Raw genomic sequence first — 19,600 nt, 5'->3', positions numbered from 1 at the left:
AGCAAGCTGGAATCTTTTTGTTGGTGGAGGGTCTTGCCTCAACCTTGATGGCTGCTGACTGATCAGGGTGGGGGTTGCAGAAGGCTAGAGTGGCTGTGGCACTTTCTTTACCAGCTTTGTGACCCTGGGCAAGTCACTTCAACCAGTTTCCCTCACTCTACTCATCAGTAAAATGAACTGGAGAAGGGAATGGCAAACCCCTCCAGTGTCTTTCCAAAGAAAACGCCACAAGGGGGTCATGAAGAGTAGGACACAACTGAAAAACGATTAAACAAGAAAATTTTGATATTGTTGTGGCTCAGGGAATAGAGAGGTAGGGGGAGAGGGAGAGAGATGGGGAATGGTCTGCTGGTTGAGCAGTCAGAACAGACAACATTTATCAATGAAGGTAACTCATTGTCTTATACGGGCACAGTTCAGAATGCTCCAAAACAATGACAGCAGAAACATCAAAGATCCCAGATCACCACAACTGATATGATAACAATGAAGTCTGGTATATTTCAAGAATTACCAAAATGTGGTACAGATAGGACGTGAGCATGAGCTATTGGCAAGATGGTTCCCAGATTTGTCTGAGGCCTTGCTGCCACAAAGCTTCCATTTGTAAAAAACCATATTATCTGCAAAGCTCAATGAAACGAGATACACCTGCAGAATTGATACTACTCTGCTTGCCTCCTCAGCAGGTGGGGAGAGAATGTGGAACTCAAAAAGACAGTTTAAAATAAATAAATGATCAATTTTTAAAGATTTAATAAATACAGCTGACCTAGTGTCTAGGACCAATCTATAGTGGTCAAGGAGTGACAACACAGCTGCAGACCCAGAATTCAATTTTTCTTCTTGTTATAAATATATGATAAATATAGCAAATAAGCTCCACATATTGTAGTTTAGGTATAAGACTAATGTTTTGATAAAGACCAAATTTTCTGGAGAAAGTAAATAGAACAGAAAAAAAGACTAATCAAAGTCACAGAATAATATAGTAATGAAAATACTAACAAAACCTTGAAAGCCATCTATCTGATTAATCAAAAGCCTCCATTTCTCTTTACTCTTTGCAAAATATCAGATAAAAATATACCAAGTGATCAGAAACCTTTAGCAGCAGCAACAGCAAGAGTTCCTCTTAATCCAATAATCATCATCTATTTGGACAGAATTCTACTTAATTTGCTACAGAAATGTTTCTTTATTCTTTAAGGTGGAGCCAAAACCAAAGCAACAACCAGAAAAGTCCAAAGAGAAACACATAAAAAGCCAATTTGTTATTATCTGTGACTGGAATGGGGTGAACCCACAGGAATTCAACCCTGGGCACCTGCCCACTACTTTCAGCCTCAGTTTCCTCCTATGTAAACGAGGCTAACACCTATAGCCCCACCTTGCTGGAATATTGGAAGGATCACACATGACAGCATGTATGCAAAGGAATCTGAGCATCTTAACATGGGGTCTGGGTCAGTATCTGCTCTTATTATTCCTCACCTCCCCTGGGGCACAGAACGACCCCACCAACCAATCACTTATTAAATGCCTCACCAATGCCAACAATGATGTAAGGAATTTGGGCAGACACAAAATGAGGACAAAAGATGGGGCTCTGCAGCTTCCAGGAGTTTTTTAGGGCCTTGGGGAAGGGGGCGGAGGGTCTTATGTGAAGTCCAATCTTCTGGGGTTGGTTCCCCTGGTTAGATGATAAACCCCTTGAAGAATGGAACTATCTGGTCCGAACCCATCCAAGTTTTCTGTAGCTGCTTGAAGACCCTCTTCGTAATAGGAAGCTCACTTCCCTCCAGAGGCAGGACATGGCACAGATCTAGCACCTAATGTGTGTACAGCATTGTGCCAGGTAATGGGGGTACAATCTTTGCCCCCCAGGAATTCCTACGCCAATCCTTGGAAAATGAATCTCCTGTCCTCTAACTCCATCCCTTGATTGTCACTCTGTTCCTGGGAAGACAGAATAACATCCCTCCCTGGGAGTTCCCCACATCCTAGAGGACTGGAAACCAACTATTACAGCTTCCTGTCTCCCTTCCTTCCTCTTGTCAACAACACTTCCTCCTGCCCTCCAACAGCACACACCAATAAATGGACACCTGCAAACAAACTCATCTGGGTATCAGGGTCACCAGCACTGCCAGGTGAGAACTGGCCAAGAACATTCCAGGGCTGTGTCAGTTACCACCACAAGCCCCGACCTGGCAGTCAAAAAACCTGGATTTGGGTTTGGACTCTGACAATGTTTCTCAATTACAGCGCCCTGGACAGAACGCTGAACTGTTCATTTCTCCACCTGTAAAGTGGAGCTATGCATAACAAGTGTCAGTGCAAGTTTGTCAGGAAGAAAGCATTTTTAACTATAACCATGAAATGTGAATTATGATGAAGGGGGGAAGAGAACTAGGAAAGTGCTCTGGGCCATGGAAGAGACCAGTCTGGAGGGTTAGGAGAGAGGGGCTAGGTGGCAGCATCCAGGAGTGACCCACACCCAGGTCAGTCACTAGCTTCCTCCTAGAACTCTTTCCAAAGAAGGCCACAGATCAATTATTCAAAATCATTTGTTAGGCACCTACTATGTACCTTCACCGAGCCTGGTTCTTCCCAAGGGAAGAGGAAGAGAGGAGGGGCTTTGCTCCCAGGGAGCCTTCCAAGTGTGGACAAATAAAGTTTGTACAAAAATGGAAAAGAAGAGGGCAGGAAAAGGGGAAATAGTAAATTGCTGCTAGAATCTTTGAAGATGCAGAAAAGGCTTCTTGAGAGCCCAAACCTGAACCCAACAGAAACGAAGCCACACAGTGTATCAAGGTACCCACTCCACGAGCAGCTGTCACTGATGTACTCAGCAAAAGGAGAGATTGTGGACCTGCCTTTTCCTAGGTCTGGGAAATTCCCTCTACCAATACAGCTCAGCACCTCTTCTGAAGACAGCAACCTATATTATACAACTAAGTAATTAAGTGGCACAATGGTTAGAGCCCTGGGCCATTTGGAATGAGGAAGACTCATCTTCCTGAGCTCAAATCTGCTCTCAGCCACTTATTAGCTGTGTGACCCTGGGCAAGTCACTTCCATCTGTTTGCCTCAGTTTGCTCACCTATAAAATGAACTGGAGAAGAAAATGGCAAACCCCTCCACCATCTTTACCCCATGAGGAGTCACAGGAGCAGGACACAACTGAAACAACAGATCAACAACGAACACATAGTTAAATAAAATGAATATTTAGTTGCCTAAGAAGTACCCAAGGACAGCCCCTCTACAGATTTCTGAGTGAAGAAAAACAAGCCTCACACAGAAGAAACCAATGTCTCCCCTGAACAACAACAAGCCAACCTCTCTTCCAGCTGTCTCTGCCACATCCTGGCAGGGCAAAGAACCTTCTCCATGCCCTCATCTTTTAAGCCTATGCACTGCATTGGGAGGCGATTCTTTACTTGAGGTGTAGTACCTAGCCTCAAATACTCTATGTTCAAAATATGTTAACAAATTAATCCAATTATTAGTAATGATGAGGCACAAACAGTATCCTGAAACTGATTCTCACTAAGAGAAGTTTCCTTCTGAATTCAAAAGACATGGACCTGCTAGATAGAAGGATTTACTAGACAGTCTGCCAGCAGGCCAGATTTCCCCAATGATGGTTTGTATCATATGCTTCTGACAACTACATTGTAAAATTCAAGTTAAAGATAGGAATCAAAATGGAAACCTTTCAAAGAATAAGAACCTCTTCCATGTCCACACAAAATGAATAAAGTTAAGGTTTTGTTATGAAATGCCAAACTGTCATTAGTTGAAAAATACCAAGAAGCTGTTTTTCTTTTTAGACAATTCTGCATTCAATGAACTTGTAAATGCTTCTAGGCCCCTGCAATGGACCAGCAATGGCAGTTCCTAAGTTCTCTGCCAAGAGGTACTGACTTCCTATCTACTCCCACTCCTTTTTCAAAGTTCCTCTCTATGTCCTAAAATCACCACCTGGGAAATGAGGCAGTTTGGCTCAAGAGGGAATTACTGAAAACATGCTACAAATGTGCAGGCCCTCTTGGCTAGTGGTACTTGCTATGACTTTCATCCAAATTGGGTCTAAAGATGGAACTCATAGGAGAGTTTAATGCCTTATAGCCTTGAAACTAAAGTTTTCCTAAGGAAGCTCACTAAATGCAGATGGCAAAATGAGGGAAAAGATTCAAAATTCCACATATCATGAGACAAAATAATCCACTTACATAGATGCAAAACTAAGGGAATATCATTTCCCCAAAGCCAGTCAATTTAGAAGCCCAACTTGATGTGGAGGTTACAAGGCCCAAGTAGGACAAGTAAGATTCACCTTCAATGGCCCTTTCCAGCTCAACTTCACTTTCTGGTGTCTATATTTGTGTGAATGAATGTTCAGGACTTTCTCTTCCCACTGACTGCTCAATTACTGTGAATACTGAGCTGAGATGAAGGTGCTTCCTTAATCAAACTTAGATTGATAAAGAGGAATTTCCCAATTATTATTAGTAGATGTCATTTTGAGAAGTACCTTAAAAGTGAAGACATTCTCTTTACGTGGATTTAAAACCTCTAGAAAAATATCTTTTCATCCCCAAGTGAATCACGTAAGTTCAGAAACCAAGCACACTTGGAGGCTCCACGGGCCTACCTGGCACCAGAACACACATGTACCTCAATGACCTTGGAAGGCCACATTATATAACAAAGGTTTCTCCTCTTTCCACAAGAAACACATTCTCTATCAGCCTGAAACTGTGATGATGACCAAGGGAGCTTTGGGGCTGGTGCCAACCTTCCTCCTGTCAGGGTAGGCAGCTCTTTGTCCAAATAAATGTCATTTTACTGGCAAGTTTTTGTGAGACAATGAAATCAGCGACAAAAACTGAACCAACGTTCAATGTATATTGGAGACCATGGATCTCCCTTATCCTGGGTGGTTCCTCTGACTGGGGCACACTTTCCTAGGGGGCAGATGGGGAGGAAATAGGAACAGCAGAAAGGATGGAGCAAGTTCTCGTCTCTGGCTGCATACCTAGCATCCCATGGGGCTCAATGAGAATCCCTATGTAGGAGCCAAATCTTAAGAAGGGGGAGGGAACAGAGAGAGAGAGGTAAAAAAAAGGTAGCGTGCCATGGGACACAGTGCCAGATATGGAGTCTTGTCCCAGGTTAGGGTCACCAAGAGGCAAGGGCCAGGTCTCAAAAAAGATGCAGGGATTTCATGGGCCATGGCCCTGGAAGTCAGATGTGCCTTCTATGAACCTGGATGCTCCCTCCCTTCTCTGCTTTCAAATGGAGCCAAGTCCATGCTACAGCAGTGGATGATGGGGGCACCCAAAGGAATTCCCACTGTCTCTTCACCAAGTATCTTTGTGGAGCACTGCTGATAGATGAGAGGAAAACAAAAAAGAATCTTTTGTCTTTTCCACTGAGTGTGTTGAAAATACTAGACACCATTCTGTTTGTGGTCATCCAGATGCCCATTACCCAATGCTTTTAAAGAATGCTTACTGTGATCTTTACTAAATACAATTTTTTTACCCAGACCATATGCTCTCTGCCTCCTTTACTCCTAATCTAGACTCCCAGGGCAACCCCTTCAACTCTCCACTCCTATTTCCCATGGCTTCTTCCCTCATGCCCTGCCAAACCTGAATGACTCAGACCCTCTGCACACGTGGACAGAGCCAATGAAAGTCTGGAAACCCAGCTGACTCAGTCTACTACAAATGAAGTTACAGTCTCCCCGGTGGCTGTTCCTGCAGCTCCTTCTTCCATCCTCCCTGACTTTGCCTCCCCCTTCTTCCCTCCTCCAGGCCCTGCCTCCATTTATCTCCTCCTCTCCAAACTCTCGAAGGCCCCTCTCTTTGCCATCCACACAACCTCGGTCCTGTTTTCTCCAGCAGACTGCCCCCTGTCCCCGTTCCTCGCACCGACGGTCTCCTCCCTTGCTCCCCAAAAACAACCACCCCCATTTAATCCTCTGCTCCCTGCTGTCCATCGGCCTAGTCTGCTCTTCTTCCACCTGGCCTCACGGTCCTAGTCCTCTCACCTGTTCCTCTCGGCTTCCAACTGAGATAGCTCTCACCCGAATGCTGACCTCTGCGAGCTCTGGGCCTGGGTCAGCCCCCTCAGTGACCTCAACGGATCCCGGCGGGTCCGTTCTGGCCCCCACACGGGGTGTCCCCTGGGGACCCCCAACCCCCGGACACGCACCCTGGGGCTCCCATCGGAAGGGAATTCGGCAGACGGGGAGCGCTTCACGACGCTTAGCGACCGATACGATGAACACAACAACTCACAGCGCCCCCCTTCCTTAAAAGTGAAGGCGGAGCCGGGGGAATGGGGGTCTGCAGGGCCCGAGAACCAGAGCGGGGAGGGGGGCAGGGGAGCCCTCAGCCCGAGCCCGGGGCAGGGTCCGAGCGGCCAGCCCCGGGGGAGCGTCAAGGGTCCGAGTGGCCAGCCCGGGGAGGGGCGCGGGGGGGAAGGGGGAGCGCCCTTACCTTCGGCCACGTCCTCGTCGATGGCGCCCTTCACCTGCCAGAAGCACCACTGCAGGTCGCTGCCGCCCATCGCAGCCGGGCCGCCGCCCGGGCCGCCGCCCACGCCGGCTCCTGCAACGAGCGCACGGGCCGGTCAGCGCAGTCGGGGAGGGGGGACGGGGTCACGCGGAGGTCACGGGCAGGGACGGCGGGGGGAGACCCGGGGAGCGGGGAAGGGGGACGCGGGGCAGAGCTGGGGGAGGGAGGGGAGGGAGGGGAGGGGGGGGCGGACGGCGCCTCACCTGCCATGGCTGCCAAGCCAGGCCCGGAGTGCGCGGCGGGTCGGGGCCGGGGCCGGGCCGGGCCGGGGTGGGCGGCGGCGGCGGGGCCCCGGCTGGGCTCCTGCAGCTCCGCCCGCGCCTCTGCCGCCGCGGACCGAGCGCCGCCTCCCCCCGCAAAATGGCGCCCCGAGCCGGCGCCCGGACCGATGGCGTCACCGCCCTCCGCTCGAGGCCACGCCCCCGGTCGGCCCCGCCCCCGAGCGCTCCTCCTAAGGCTGCGCTCCATACGCTACTCAGAGGCCACGCCCCGACGCCGGCCCCGAGGCTTCTCCCTATACGCTGCCCCGTGGCCCCGCCCCGAGCCATCCTCCCGAGGCTCCGCCCCTCACTTCCCCAGCGGCCCCCGAGGCAACGCCCCCCAAAGGCCACGCCCCGACACCTGCTCAGAAGGCTCCGCTCCCCTACACCTCCGCCTCCGAGGCCCCGCCCCGGCTCCTCTCCAGGCCCTATCCTCCGTTGGGGGTCGCGCTCCCCTCACCTCAAGTTACGGCCTCCTTCCCAGAACCCTTCCCGAGTCCCGCTACCTTTCCCGCCCGGTGCTCCTCCTGCCTGGTAAAGAGGGAGGAGCCTCGGCGAAGGGAGGGGCGGAGAGGTGGAGGGAAGGGGAGGGGGGGAGAAAGGGGGAGGCAGAGGCGGAGTGGGGGAGGGGTGTTTGAGAAAGGCAAGGGGAAGGAGGGAAGGGGAGAGGAGAAGAAAGGGGGAGGCAGAGGCAGGGGAGGAGAGAGCCCCTTTGCAGGCAAAGAGATGCAAAGGGTCTTGGAGGTCCCCAAATCCATTTCACAGGTGAGGAAACTGAGCCTCAGAGGGGGCAGGTGAGGGCTGCAGCAGGGTCCTCCTTCTGTGCCCTCCCTTCCCCTCACCCCCCTGGGCTGAGGGTCTCCCACTGGGCACTCACTCCGGGGCCCTGGAGGAACGTAGGAGACAAGGAGTCTCCCTTTGAATATGGGGGAATCCCAGAATCCCCAGGCTGTAAGTTCATCATTCATAATTTATCCCTATGGGTAACTTCCCTACAGAAACTCTCCTCCGGATGCTGATCAATAACTTGCCAAGAACACAAAGAGTAGGTGATTTGTCCGAGGTCAACTCTTTTTATTAAAGGCAGGACTTGAACTCAGAGCCCTTCTCGGCTGCAAGGTCACCTCTAGTCATCGTGTATGTGAGGCCATTGAAAACTTGAAAGCGCCCACATGAATGTCAGGGTAGTTATTGTTGAAAGTACTTTTGTTCTGGTTGTTCAGTCTTTTCAGTCACGTGGGAGTCTTTTTGGCAAAAGTCCTACAGTGCTTTGCCATTTCCTTTTCCAGTTCATTTTACAGATGAGGAAACAGGCAAATAGGGTAAAGTGACTTGCCCAGAGTCACGCAGCTAGGAAGTGTCTAAAGCTGGCTCCACAGTAGCCCACAGTTTGAAACCCTTGTTCATCCATGTTGTCTGTGTAAGACACAGGCACATCTCTTACTTAGAAGGGCCCCCAAGGTCATCTGGTCCCACCTGCACCTGAACACAGCCTGAATCCCCACTCCAGCTCACCCTATGAGTGGTCAGCCATCCAGCCTTTTCTTTAAATAAATGTTTATGGATGGATTGATACCAAATGAACACAGATGAGTGCATACAATATCATTTGAGGCCTGAGAGATATAAAAAGGTAGTATGAGGAAGCCAATGGCTGATCTGATTCCTCAGGAAGCCAAGGATTCTCACAGATCTTGAGGGAGACTAGAGAGTGTGTCCAAAGGTGTGGCATTGGGTCCACATTCAGGTCCTACATTCAGGAAATTCTACAAGTAGTCCTATTCATTTGGTCATTCATTTCTTTTTTCTTTGTTTTTCTTTTTTTCATTAAAAGGACCATTCCCTGACTACTTCTTAAAGAGGCCTAGTTACTCAGTGGGTGTTACTTCCCTCTAAATGAGTACCTGAAAAGGCCAGCCTAAGAAGGCCAAGGTCTCCCACTGCATCCTGGCCCATCTCCAGTCATCCTGATGAATATCTGGTCACTGGACCCAGATGACTCAGGAGGAAAAAGTGAGGTTGGTGACCTTGCACAGCTCTCCCTCACTCAAAACAAAGTCAAGGGCAAGTCATGTAATCATTTCTCTGGTGTCATGGTCTTCTTTGAAAACAAAGAATGAACATAAAAGGGCATGAAAGGGAATAAGATGGAGTTAGTTTGAAAAGGGACTCAGAAGAACAGGCTGAAGAGTGTGTCTGTATTGTTCTAGAGATAGTGGGAAGTCACTCAAAGATTTTGTACAACAGAAGAATGACCAAGTCAGGGAGATATCCTAGAAATAGGACTTTTCCAGTTGTGTGAAGGATGGATCAGTGAGGGGAGATCCTAGGAGCAGGGATACCAATCAGGAGACCCTTTCAAAGGTCCAGCCTTGAATTGGTAAGGGTTGGAACAAGACTGCTGACTGTGTGGATAGAGAGAAATGGAAGAGGGGAGTAAACATTTATAGCAAACATTCAATAATTAATAAATACGTATTAAATGCCTACTGTGTATTAGTTGCCATGCTAAGTGCTCTTACAAATATGATCTCATCTGATCCTCACAACTGCCCTGTGAGGTAGATGCTATGGTTATCCTTATTTTAGAGTTGAGAAAACTGAGGCAAACAGAGGTTGTGACTTGCCCAGGATTACCCAGTCAATAAATGTCTGAGGCCACACTTGAGCTTAAGTCTTCCTGACTCCAGGCCCATATCTCTGCCCACTGTCCTACCAGCTACCTTAGAAAAGGACAGATCTGTCCCTTAGAAAAGAAGAGATGTGAGTCATGCTGTGGAGATGGAATTTAAAAAGCCTGCTAATAGATGGGAAGTGGGGGTAGGAGAGGGAAGAGACCAGGATGACTCTGTAGTTATGATCCTGAATGATTGTAAGCAGAGGAGTGACCTCAACAGACAAAGGAAAGCTGGAAGTTTGTCAGGGTGTAATGGGAAATAATTCTATTTTGGACATTTGGAGTTTGAGATGCCTGGGACAAGGTTCAAACAGTGGAATACCAATGAGGGGAAATTCTATTCCAGATTTGATTCTTATGCACAAGGAAGGCTTCTAAGTTGCTGAGGTAGAAATGATGAGTAACTTTGGAAAGAAGTAACCACTTCACATTAGAGTTTATGGAAGGGGAGAGGAAAGCCAGGCAGGGGCTGACGTGCACTTTGTGTTTCAGAAGGGCAGACTTCAAAGGGTTCCCAAAAAGATAGAAGCCTAGTAGAGGCTCAGAAGGGATGAGAAGTTCTCCACTTCCAAAGAGCAATTCCTGTGAGGATAAAAAAGAAAGTTTTCTAAAGAAGATGAATGTGGGTGCTCAGAGAATACAACAAGCAATTGAAATTCTGAAAGAAGGAATATTTAGAACTTGGAATCAAGAGCACTGAGCTGAGTGAATACAAGGTCACAGAAGAGCACAGTCAGGATATGGGCAAGTGTGAAGGCTCAGGCAAAGCTGAGACCATCCAGGAAAGCTCAGGAAGTCCAAGGCATTTTTTGGCTTCATGAAGGGAAGAGGAGGATGCCAAGATTGGCCTACTCTCCAGAGTCTTCAGGAGAAGACTGAAAACTTAAGACTGAAGGAGGCAGAACTGCTTCAATTGTGTTTTTTCTTCTGTTTTAATTGAAGGGATAATAATGTTTAGATGGCAAAAGACAGAAGAAAAGCATGGCTAAGTAGTACATAGGGTCATCAGATACTAGAGGGCACCTGAGAGGTTGTCAGATCCATGCTGACCTATTTAACCAGCCATTGTTGAAAAGTGCGAAATGGATAAAAGAATAGACATAAATACAGACATCACCATTTCCTGTAAGTATGAAGATTCCCTTGCCAAGTGGAGAGGTGTGGTAGACAAGGGCAGTATTAATTAAGGGGATACCTAAGATAGGAAGAGACTAAGAATGTCCTTGATGATGAAGAGGATAGGATGATTGGATTAGATGAACTTTGTGTCCTTGAGTCCTGAAAAAACTGGCTGATGTGATTGCAGAACCAAAGTCACCAATCTTTGAAAGATCCTTTGAAAGAATGAGGTGGGCAGATAGATCATAGGATTAAAGAAAGACAAATGACCTGGTTTATTTTTAAAGAGGGGAATAAACAGACTACCATCATGAGGCAGGTGGAGTAGACTTCAATGCCTCTTGAAATTCTAAAGCATATCATTAGAGAGATGGTTAGTGAACACCAAGAAAAGGAAGCAGTAACCGCAAAGATTTAATAATATGGAAGCTTCAGCAAAAGTTGTTCATGCCAGACTAACCTCATTCTTTTCTTTGGTAAGGTTACTAAACATATGCTATAGATACAGTTGGCCTAGATTTCAGTGTTCAATAACATCGTTGATGCTTTTCTTGTAGAAGAGATATAGAAATGTGGGCTACATGAAAGTATGCTTATGTGAATTCAGAATTGGTTGAATGGCTGGAACCAGTGGTAATTAATGATAATGGTTTGGAAGGTGCTCTCTAATGGAGTACCCTAGAGGTGTGTGCTGTTTACAGTTTTTGGAGGGGGAGATAGATTAGTTGGCATGCTTATCATATACCCGACTTAACATAAAGCTGGGATGGATTGCTAACAAGCTGGATGCTGCAGAATTAGGATCCCAAATGATCTATAATACTGGGCTACATTCAATCAGATGGCATTTAGTAGGAAGAATTGGTACATTGGGGTCACAAATACAAGCTGGGGGAGGACTGGTTCATCCAAATGAGTCACCAGTCTTTGTGGCCACTAGGAATATCACGGCAGTTTGAATGCCTGCTCAGCATGTGGCATGCAGGTCCAGAGGTGATGACAGTCCCCAATCTGGAAGGCTGTGCATTGAGGAAGGACATTGATTATTTGGAGAGGGTCCAGAGGAGGATGTTCAGGACAATCAGAAGCACCTCAAGGTTGTACCTTGAATGTAAGACCTGGGGATGTTTAACTTAGAGGAAAGAAGACTCTTCAGACAAATGAGAGCCACCTCCCAGTAACTGAAGGGTTGCCATGTGGAAGAAGGATTGGACTTGTTCTGTTTTCTTCCTGGGGACAGATCCTGGAACAATGGATGGACAACTTAGAAGCCACCCTCTCCTACAGAGATGTCTTCAGGAGGTAGTGGTTTCTCTCATGTGCCAGGTCTTCAGGCAAAAGTAGAATATGGAGTATGTTGTAGAGATGAGGAGGGGATGGATTCTCATTCAGATCCAGATCCTTTGACTCTGTGAGTCTGTGATTCCAGGGGCAATATTCTGCAAGCGGTGGAAGGAGCAACACTTGAGGTCAGAAAGGGCTTCAGGTGGATAACGAAACCTGGGCTTCATCTGGATGGAGATGATCATTCAGCACATGGGAACTGAAACTAGGTGATACTTCTTAATTACAGATCAGATTCTGTCACTCCCATATTCAGGAACCTCAGGAGCCTATGGACTCTGAATGCAGATTGAAACATACTATTCTCTCTCTTTCTCTGTTTTGTTTCTTCTTTCTCATGATTTTTCCCTTTTATTCGAATTCTTCTTTACAACATGACCAATGTGAAAATATGTTTAATATGATTGCACATGTATAGCCAATATTATATTGCATGCTTGGGAGTGGGAAGCTGAGTTGGGGGGGAGAAAATTTAGAACTCAAAATCTTATAAAAGTGAATGTTGAGAACTAAAGATAGATAGATAAATAATTTATTTAAAGAAAAAAGAAAGGTAGATGCCAGGACAGAAGGGTGGGGTCCAGGTTTTTTGTTTATTTTGCTTTGTTTTTAAGGATGGAAGACCTGGGCATGTTTATGGGGAGCAAGGAAGATGCTAGTGAAGAAGGAAAGATGGAAGAAGAGAGAGAGAAGTCCTTTGTTGGAGAAACGTGGAAAGACAGGAGAAAGAGCATCAGTGGAAGGGTTTCGGAACAAATATGGAAAATTTGAGAGAATTGAGACTAACGAAAGCAGACTGAGGAAGGTGACCCACCAAGGACACCTTGGGTCTTCAAAGTGCAGGACCTACATCCTTTGTGTCCCACTGTGGTTCTACCCACTGGAAAGATGAAAAAAGACTTTGCATTTTTGCTTCATCTGTTATTATGTTAAGCACTTTAAAAATCTCTTTTGTGAGTTTCTTTATTCTGAATCCAAGGTTGTGATAACTTCCTGTATTTTACAAGGCAATTACCCTAATTCTTGGTATTTGGACATGTCATAACTTGAGGGTTAGTCACTCCTTAAGCATTTATTAAACACTTACTATGTTCCAGACACTGTGTTAAACTCTGAAGACACAAAGAAAAACAAAAATAGTCCCTACCTTCAAGAAATGAATGGGGGAGAGAGCAGGCCAGTAATGACAGACATACCAGGCAACCTCAGAGAGAAGGTGCAAGCAGTGGGCATGGGGAGTGACCCAGGAAGGGCCTCCTCCAGAAAGGTAGGATCTGAGCTGAGTGTGAAAGGAAGCCATTTAATTAGATCCATTTAGTTAGATCCATTTAATAGTATATGAACAGGAATGCAGTTGTAGATCAGATGTTGGGATTTGAAAGGGAGAAGACTGGTTTGTCCCTGTGGAAGATCTGAGGGCTGGGGAGTCTGGAAGTCATGCTGAAGCCAAAGAACAGAGTTAGATGTTGTAAAGTTTGGAGTACATGGACAGAGGAGAATTTTTGTAGGTGATACAAGATCAAGGGTGTGACCATCTCTGTGTGTCAATAGAGAGTCTATATTGAAATCTAACCTTTGGGATTTTGTATGCTTTATCAACCTGGAAAGCAACTTTTCATATCTGCAGGCTGAAAAACTTACTAAGCCCTTGTGGAGGATAACAAAATCTAAATGAGGCAGTTTCTGGGGAAGATTCTCTTCCCTGGAGGCTCTGGCATCTTGTCTGCCATCAATGTCATGTGAGTTTTAACTGCCAGGCATTATGTAGGATGTCCATTTTTTCCCCCAAGGTAGAATTCTTAGAAGATACAGATTGGATAATAAGCATTCCATGGTCTCATTTGCCACATTTACAGGAATGTTGAGTCAGTTTTGAAAACAGTCAGAAATCTCATCTCAGCATGCCCTTGCCCTAAATTATGAAGATAGGCTACCACAGCATCCTCAGTGCCTTTTGGTCCCATGACCCCTTCTTCAATGACCTGTGATACACACACACACACACACACATACACACACATACACACACACGCACACACACCTGTTTAGGTCAGCCAGTGGCAGGTATAGGCTTTCCTATGTCTTTTGACAACGCTTCGTTTTTCCTAACTGCTGGAATTAAGAAAAAGCAAGAACTCCATTCTGTCTGATTTTGTTATACCTGTTGATTAACATTGCACCTGTCAGTCGAATGATTTAGAGTCAGACAGACAGACAGATACCAACATTAAAGATTTGTGAAAGAGTATGGATTAAGTGGGAGCAATCTGTTGGAGAAGATAACATGGAATGGGATCATTTGTGCATATAGATATTATGAGAGACCCAGGTGGAGGAGGAGAGAGTGGCAGAAGACATTTGAAGATGAAAACTTCAGAGGGGGAGCTCCTTCCTGTCAGATGTCCAATTACCAGGTGTATATGATAGTTATTCACCTAAGGCTGTTCAGTGTTAAGCATTGTATCCTAGGGAGTCTCATAATAACCCTGGCAGTTTGTGCATGTCCTCCTGGGGAAACATGAAAGTACTCTGTTTTCTCTGATGCTCTGAGAGTTATCAATGTGCTATACCTCATCTCTGCCTCTAAATATGAGGAAGAACCAAGTCGTTGTATAAGAGTGTGTGTGAACCTAGAGATTTATCTAATTAGATAAGGTCTGAGCCCCCATCCACAGGTGAACTCTATTTCCCATGTTTTAAAAAAATAAGTTTTTATTGATATTTTCTTATATCACCTTAGTATCCCATGTGTCTGCCCCCTCTGCCTCCCAAAGAGCCGTCACATATGACAAATAGGATTTTTTTCTAGAGAGGGGGAAGAATCAGGACAACTGAAGGATATATTGAAAAAGTCTGATGTGTAACACCTGTGGACTTGCCGCCTCCACGAAGGACTGGATTGAAGGTATCTCCTCATTTCTCTGAATTCTTGGTCTTTATAGTTTGGTTACATTTACTTTTGATTTTGGGCTGTCTGGTTGTTCTTTCCATTTCGATTGTTAGGACCATTGTGTACATTGTTTTCTTGGCTCTGCTTGCTTCCCTTTGCATCAGTTTATATAGTCTTTCCAGGCTTCTCTGTATTCCTCACATGAATCATTTCTTATGGTGCAGTAGTATTCCATTACATTCATATCCCTCAATTTGTTTAGCTATTTCCCAACTGATGGTATTTGCTTTAGTTAAATTTCTTAGTTATCACAACAATACTGCTACAAATATTTTTGGAGTATATAGGGATTTTTTTTCTGATTAATGGCTTCTTGGGGTAATGGAGTATTTGTTTTAGGGTATGGACAATTTTGTTACTTACCTTGCATAATTCAAAATTATTTTCCAGAATGGTTTTACCATTTCACTGCTCCACCAAAACTGTGTTTTTAGTGTGCCCATCTTTCCACAATCCCTCCAACATTGACTGTTGCCATTTTTGGTCCTTTTTCCCAATTTGCATATCTCAGGGTTGTTTTGATTTGCCTTTCTCTTATTATTAGTGATCTGGAACCTTGTTTTAATGTGATCGTGAATACTTTGCAGTCTCTCTTTTGTGAACTATTTGTTTGGAAACCAAGCCCTTAATAGAGAAATTTGATACAAAGATTCTTCCTCCATTTGACCACTTCTGTTCTCATCCTACATGTATTCATGGCCTGGGAGGAAGCTTTTCAGTTTCAAGTAATAAAAGTTCTCCACTTTATATATTGTAAAGGTTTCTATATCTCATTTGGTTAAGAATCCATCTACTACTTATAGCTGTGAGAGGTATATGGTCTGTTTCTCTTCTAATTGTTTTATTGTATGAGCATTAATATTAAGGTTATACTTCCCAAGTTCCAATGAGCCCTACGTCAATTTAATTCAACAAGCTCATATTATGTTAATTATATTAGTGCCTACTATGTGTCAGGCACTACATGAGTCTCTGAGAATACAAATACAAAATCATTATAACCTCTACCCTTAAGGAGATGATTATATTCTATTGAGTGGAAATTGCACACACATACATATAATTAAATGCAGAATATGTGCAAAGTAATTTCCAGAAGGAGGGTACAGATGGAAAGGCAGCTTGCTAACAAATAGAAGGGGTTCCAACTGGCACAATGCAAGGATGGGGTAGAATGGACTAGGAACCCAGGAGGGTGGGGCTTGAAATGGATAGACATGAGCAACCAGGGAGGGGCAGTCAGGGACCAAGCTTTGTTCTGGGCAGCCTATGACCCAGCATTCTGGGCTTTCTTAGTGGAGTCACATGGAATGGCAGGAGAGCATCACACCCTTCATGATAGCAATGTAGGTATTGATATAATTATCAATCAGTGAGGAAGGTGCAGAAAAGGGGGCAGAGTGCTAGGAACCCACTTGTGGCCAGTAGGGTAGATGGTGAGTCCCTGGGCCTGGGTTGAAGTTGGTGCCAGTAGTGTTCCGAGGTTTGGCTCCTTATGGGGGGACTTCGTCCAACTTCGAGTCACTTGCTCTCCTTAGCTCTGCCCCAGGGCCTGAATGCTGCATTCAGTGGCTTTTATTCTTAGCATCGATTTGATAAACAAATAAAAGGTGACAACAGTTAGCAAACAAAGCAGAACCTTGTGCCCAGCATCCCAGAGTGCCCAGAAGTCCCTCACAAGAGATGGGAATCCTGGGGAGTTCACAGTTTGAGCTGGTTTCTGTGCAGAACAGCTCACACAAAGCCCCAGTGAATGTGGGTTTAACCACAAGGCCACATCTAAAACCAAGATTCTGTTTGGTTCTCTCAGTTGCCCTCCTTGCAGGAAGCAATTAAGTATATAAACCCTGCAGCTACAGGAGGCTCCATTCCTGTTGCAAGTCAGATTGGGCTGCTGGTCATCAGAGGAAGAGGCAGAAACTCTGGGGCAGCTTTGGCTATGAGGCTTACAGGTCTCTGGTGGGTAGGAGGGGACTCCAACCTCTTCTGGCCACTACAGAGCAAGGCATGCACCTCCACAGCAGACTTTGGCAAGGAGAAGACACACTCCCACGGGCACCTTGGCCTCTCCCTTTTTTTGCCTTTGCCTGTATCGTCTCCTGATGCAACTTCCAGGTCACTTCCTTGCTCTTTTCCTCAGCCCAGCCCCAGAGCAGCATGATGGGGGATGGCCCGATGGAAACTGTGGCACTGCTCCAGAAGAGGAGATAGATATTTTGGGACTGAATCTAGAATTTCATTGGCATAGAGAACTCTTGGAAAGAAAACACCCTCTCCCAAAGCAGATCAGCATCTGCTCTGCAATTATAGTTGGAGAGAGATGCTTAGGGAACCAAGAAGATAAATGACTTGTCCAAGGTAACACAGTCAGCCTGTATCTTTCCGATTCTGATGCCAGCTCTCTATTCATGGCTCCATGCGGTCTCTCAGGCAGGTACAGATTGATATGTAAATAGAGATGGATGGGCCCGTAGAAGTAAGGGCAATTCGAGGTAAAATTCGAGTGCTAACTAGGCATGGATGCAGGGGTAGGTAGAAAAAGAACAGGAGATTCATTGATAAGGAGTTGATTTAGTGGATGGATGGGTGAATGATAAATGTGGGTATGTAGAGAGTTAATTAGGCACAGATGGATAGGCAAGTAGAAAAATAGAGGGTGACAGATTAGACAGAGAGATAGACAGTCCCGATGCATTGATGCTCCTGGGACTGACCACCATGACCTGGCAAAGTTTGCCAGAAGATATATTAAGAGAAAATTTGGATGCAGAAGACTCTGAATCACTTGATATTGCCTCTGAACTTTGTGTGTGTGTGTGTGTGTGTGTGTGTGTGTGTGTGTGTGTGAGAGAGAGAGAGAGAGAGAGAGACAGACAGACAGACAGACAGACAGACAGACAGAGACAGAGGAAGAGGAGAAAGGAGAGGGAGAGAGGGAGAACAAGAGGGAAAGGGAAATGGAAAAGGAGAGGGAGAGGGAGAGGGAGAGGAGAGGGGAGGACAAAGAGGAATGAATGGTATAAATATGCCCTTCTAATGACAAAGTAGAAAAGGTGATGAGTCTGGTGCCCTGAAACCATGGAACCTGTTTGGGCTTGGACTAGGACCTCAGGATCTCAGAACGGATCATCCAGTCCCATACTCCCCCAAAACTCCTCTGGCCCCTGAAATTTTTGATACCTGATCCTCCAGTTTTTGCCCTAAGATCTCCAGTGAGAGTGTAACCCTCTTGGGACCAAAGTGGCTCACTTCACTTTGAATGGCTTTAAAGTTTAGGGATTTTTTTCCTCTCTGACATCAAGCCCAAATATACCTCTCTGGCATCTACTTCTTATTTCAGGTCTTGCTTTCTGAGGCCATTCAGAACAAGCCAGGCTATCCTCCACTAGAGGGTCACAGTTACTTAAAAACAGAAGCCACTGTCTTGAGGCTTTTCTTCTCCAGATTAAACATTTCCAATACCATCAAAGGATCGTCATATGTTAGCAGTTTCAGACTCTTTGTTATCCAGGTTTACAAGCTGTGGCTGCTGTCCAGCTTTTCAGCACCTTTCTAAAATGCATCAGGCTCGGTCTCCCTAGCAGAATACTACTTGTACTTCTGTGAGGTTAAGGTGTCTTCTAATGACATTGACTCAAGCCCCCAATGTGATGCATTCTCCCCAATATCTATAGCCAGTAATTAGTAACCCAGTATTACTTAACTAATTACAATCAATTAGCTTTTGTAAAGAGATATTTATTGAGAAGAGACAGCAAGAACAGAAGCAGAAACATTTCCTCCTGGGGGCACACTCTTCCCCTTCACCACTCTGGTCCCTGTGTGTAATGTTGTTATTACAGAGTATTTGTCCCATCAAGTTCATTTCCCATGGCCAATGCATAGCACTGATCTCTGGCATCTTGGAAGGTGGGTCAACCCATGGAGGCGCTGGGTCCTGGTCTCTTTTCAGATTTCTGTTGTCTCTCCCAGCCTTTTGAAGCTTTCAAGATTTCAACCCATCTCAAATACTCCTTTATTTACTGAAGGCAGCAAATAACTGCTCCAGGCACTGCAGGGGGTCTGCATGAAGCTCATGGCTCCAGGCAGTTCCTGTTGAGAAGAGCAGGTCTCTGGCATGACTTCCCTCAGCAGCAGGAGGGACATATGCTGATGGCTTCATGCTGGCTGCAGGGGAGGGAGGGCGGTCTTAAGGACCCTCTCTTCCTGGAAGCCCAGAGTGACTTTGCCTCCTGGTTGGCTCACAGGAAAAGAGAAAGTTCTGAGTGCCCCTAAAGATTCTTTTATGTATGCTCAGTTCCAGCATAGCTGCCAATCACTGCCAATCAAAAATCACGTGGTTAGCTATCTGGAACCAGAGTATCCCTGAGCATGAACCAGTCAGACAGAGCAAAGTTGCCATGCAAACTCTTAAGGATGAACTTAGGGCCTCTTGTTACCACAACACTTTGGCATCTTGTGTATCCAGCCTTATAACTGCACACCAGAGGCTTTCAGTACAGTCTGAAATGGAAAGTAATGGGGCAGGGGAATGCATTGAAAAGAGCTTTGGGGTTTGGGTTCCAGTCCTGAATCTATCAGCTGACTGGGTGATTTGGGGTGGGTCCTTTTCTTTTTCTGGGCCTTGGTTTTCTCTTTTTGGTTTCTGAGTGGG

The 19,600-nt window shown here is 45.8% G+C and overlaps 2 protein-coding genes across 4 annotated transcripts in view; one reads left to right on the top strand and one right to left on the bottom strand.

Moving 5' to 3' along the window:
- The window catches only part of PPP2R2D (protein phosphatase 2 regulatory subunit Bdelta), a 44,850-nt gene extending 37,966 nt beyond the window's left edge, over positions 1 to 6,884 (bottom strand). The window contains exons 1-2 of one of the 2 annotated variants that reach the window (XM_072629104.1): positions 6,800 to 6,884; positions 6,519 to 6,629 (exon numbers count right to left, since the gene is read on the bottom strand). In XM_072629104.1, the coding sequence (XP_072485205.1) occupies positions 6,519 to 6,629; positions 6,800 to 6,806 (118 nt within the window). In that variant the 5' untranslated portion in view covers positions 6,807 to 6,884. Of the gene's footprint in view, positions 1 to 6,518; positions 6,630 to 6,799 lie in introns of those variants that run through there. The other variant, XM_072629103.1, reaches the window with a different exon arrangement.
- On the top strand, positions 6,802 to 13,094 carry LOC140517655 (uncharacterized). Of its 2 annotated transcripts, XM_072629106.1 has the most exons (3): positions 6,802 to 7,390; positions 8,691 to 8,874; positions 12,611 to 13,094. In XM_072629106.1, exons 1-2 carry the CDS (start codon positions 6,805 to 6,807, stop codon positions 8,750 to 8,752), a joined length of 648 nt encoding a protein of 215 aa, XP_072485207.1. In that variant the 5' UTR covers positions 6,802 to 6,804; the 3' UTR covers positions 8,753 to 8,874; positions 12,611 to 13,094. The 2 variants fall into 2 exon arrangements, with proteins under 2 accessions (XP_072485207.1, XP_072485206.1); XM_072629105.1 differs by lacking the exon at positions 8,691 to 8,874.
- The last annotated feature ends 6,506 nt before the right edge of the window (positions 13,095 to 19,600 follow it).

This window comes from Notamacropus eugenii, chromosome 1 (genome assembly GCF_028372415.1).
Source record: "Notamacropus eugenii isolate mMacEug1 chromosome 1, mMacEug1.pri_v2, whole genome shotgun sequence".
NCBI classification, from domain to species: Eukaryota; Metazoa; Chordata; class Mammalia; order Diprotodontia; family Macropodidae; genus Notamacropus; species Notamacropus eugenii.
Note: the sequence above shows the minus strand (reverse complement) of the source record. Positions and strands in the feature narration are given on the sequence as shown.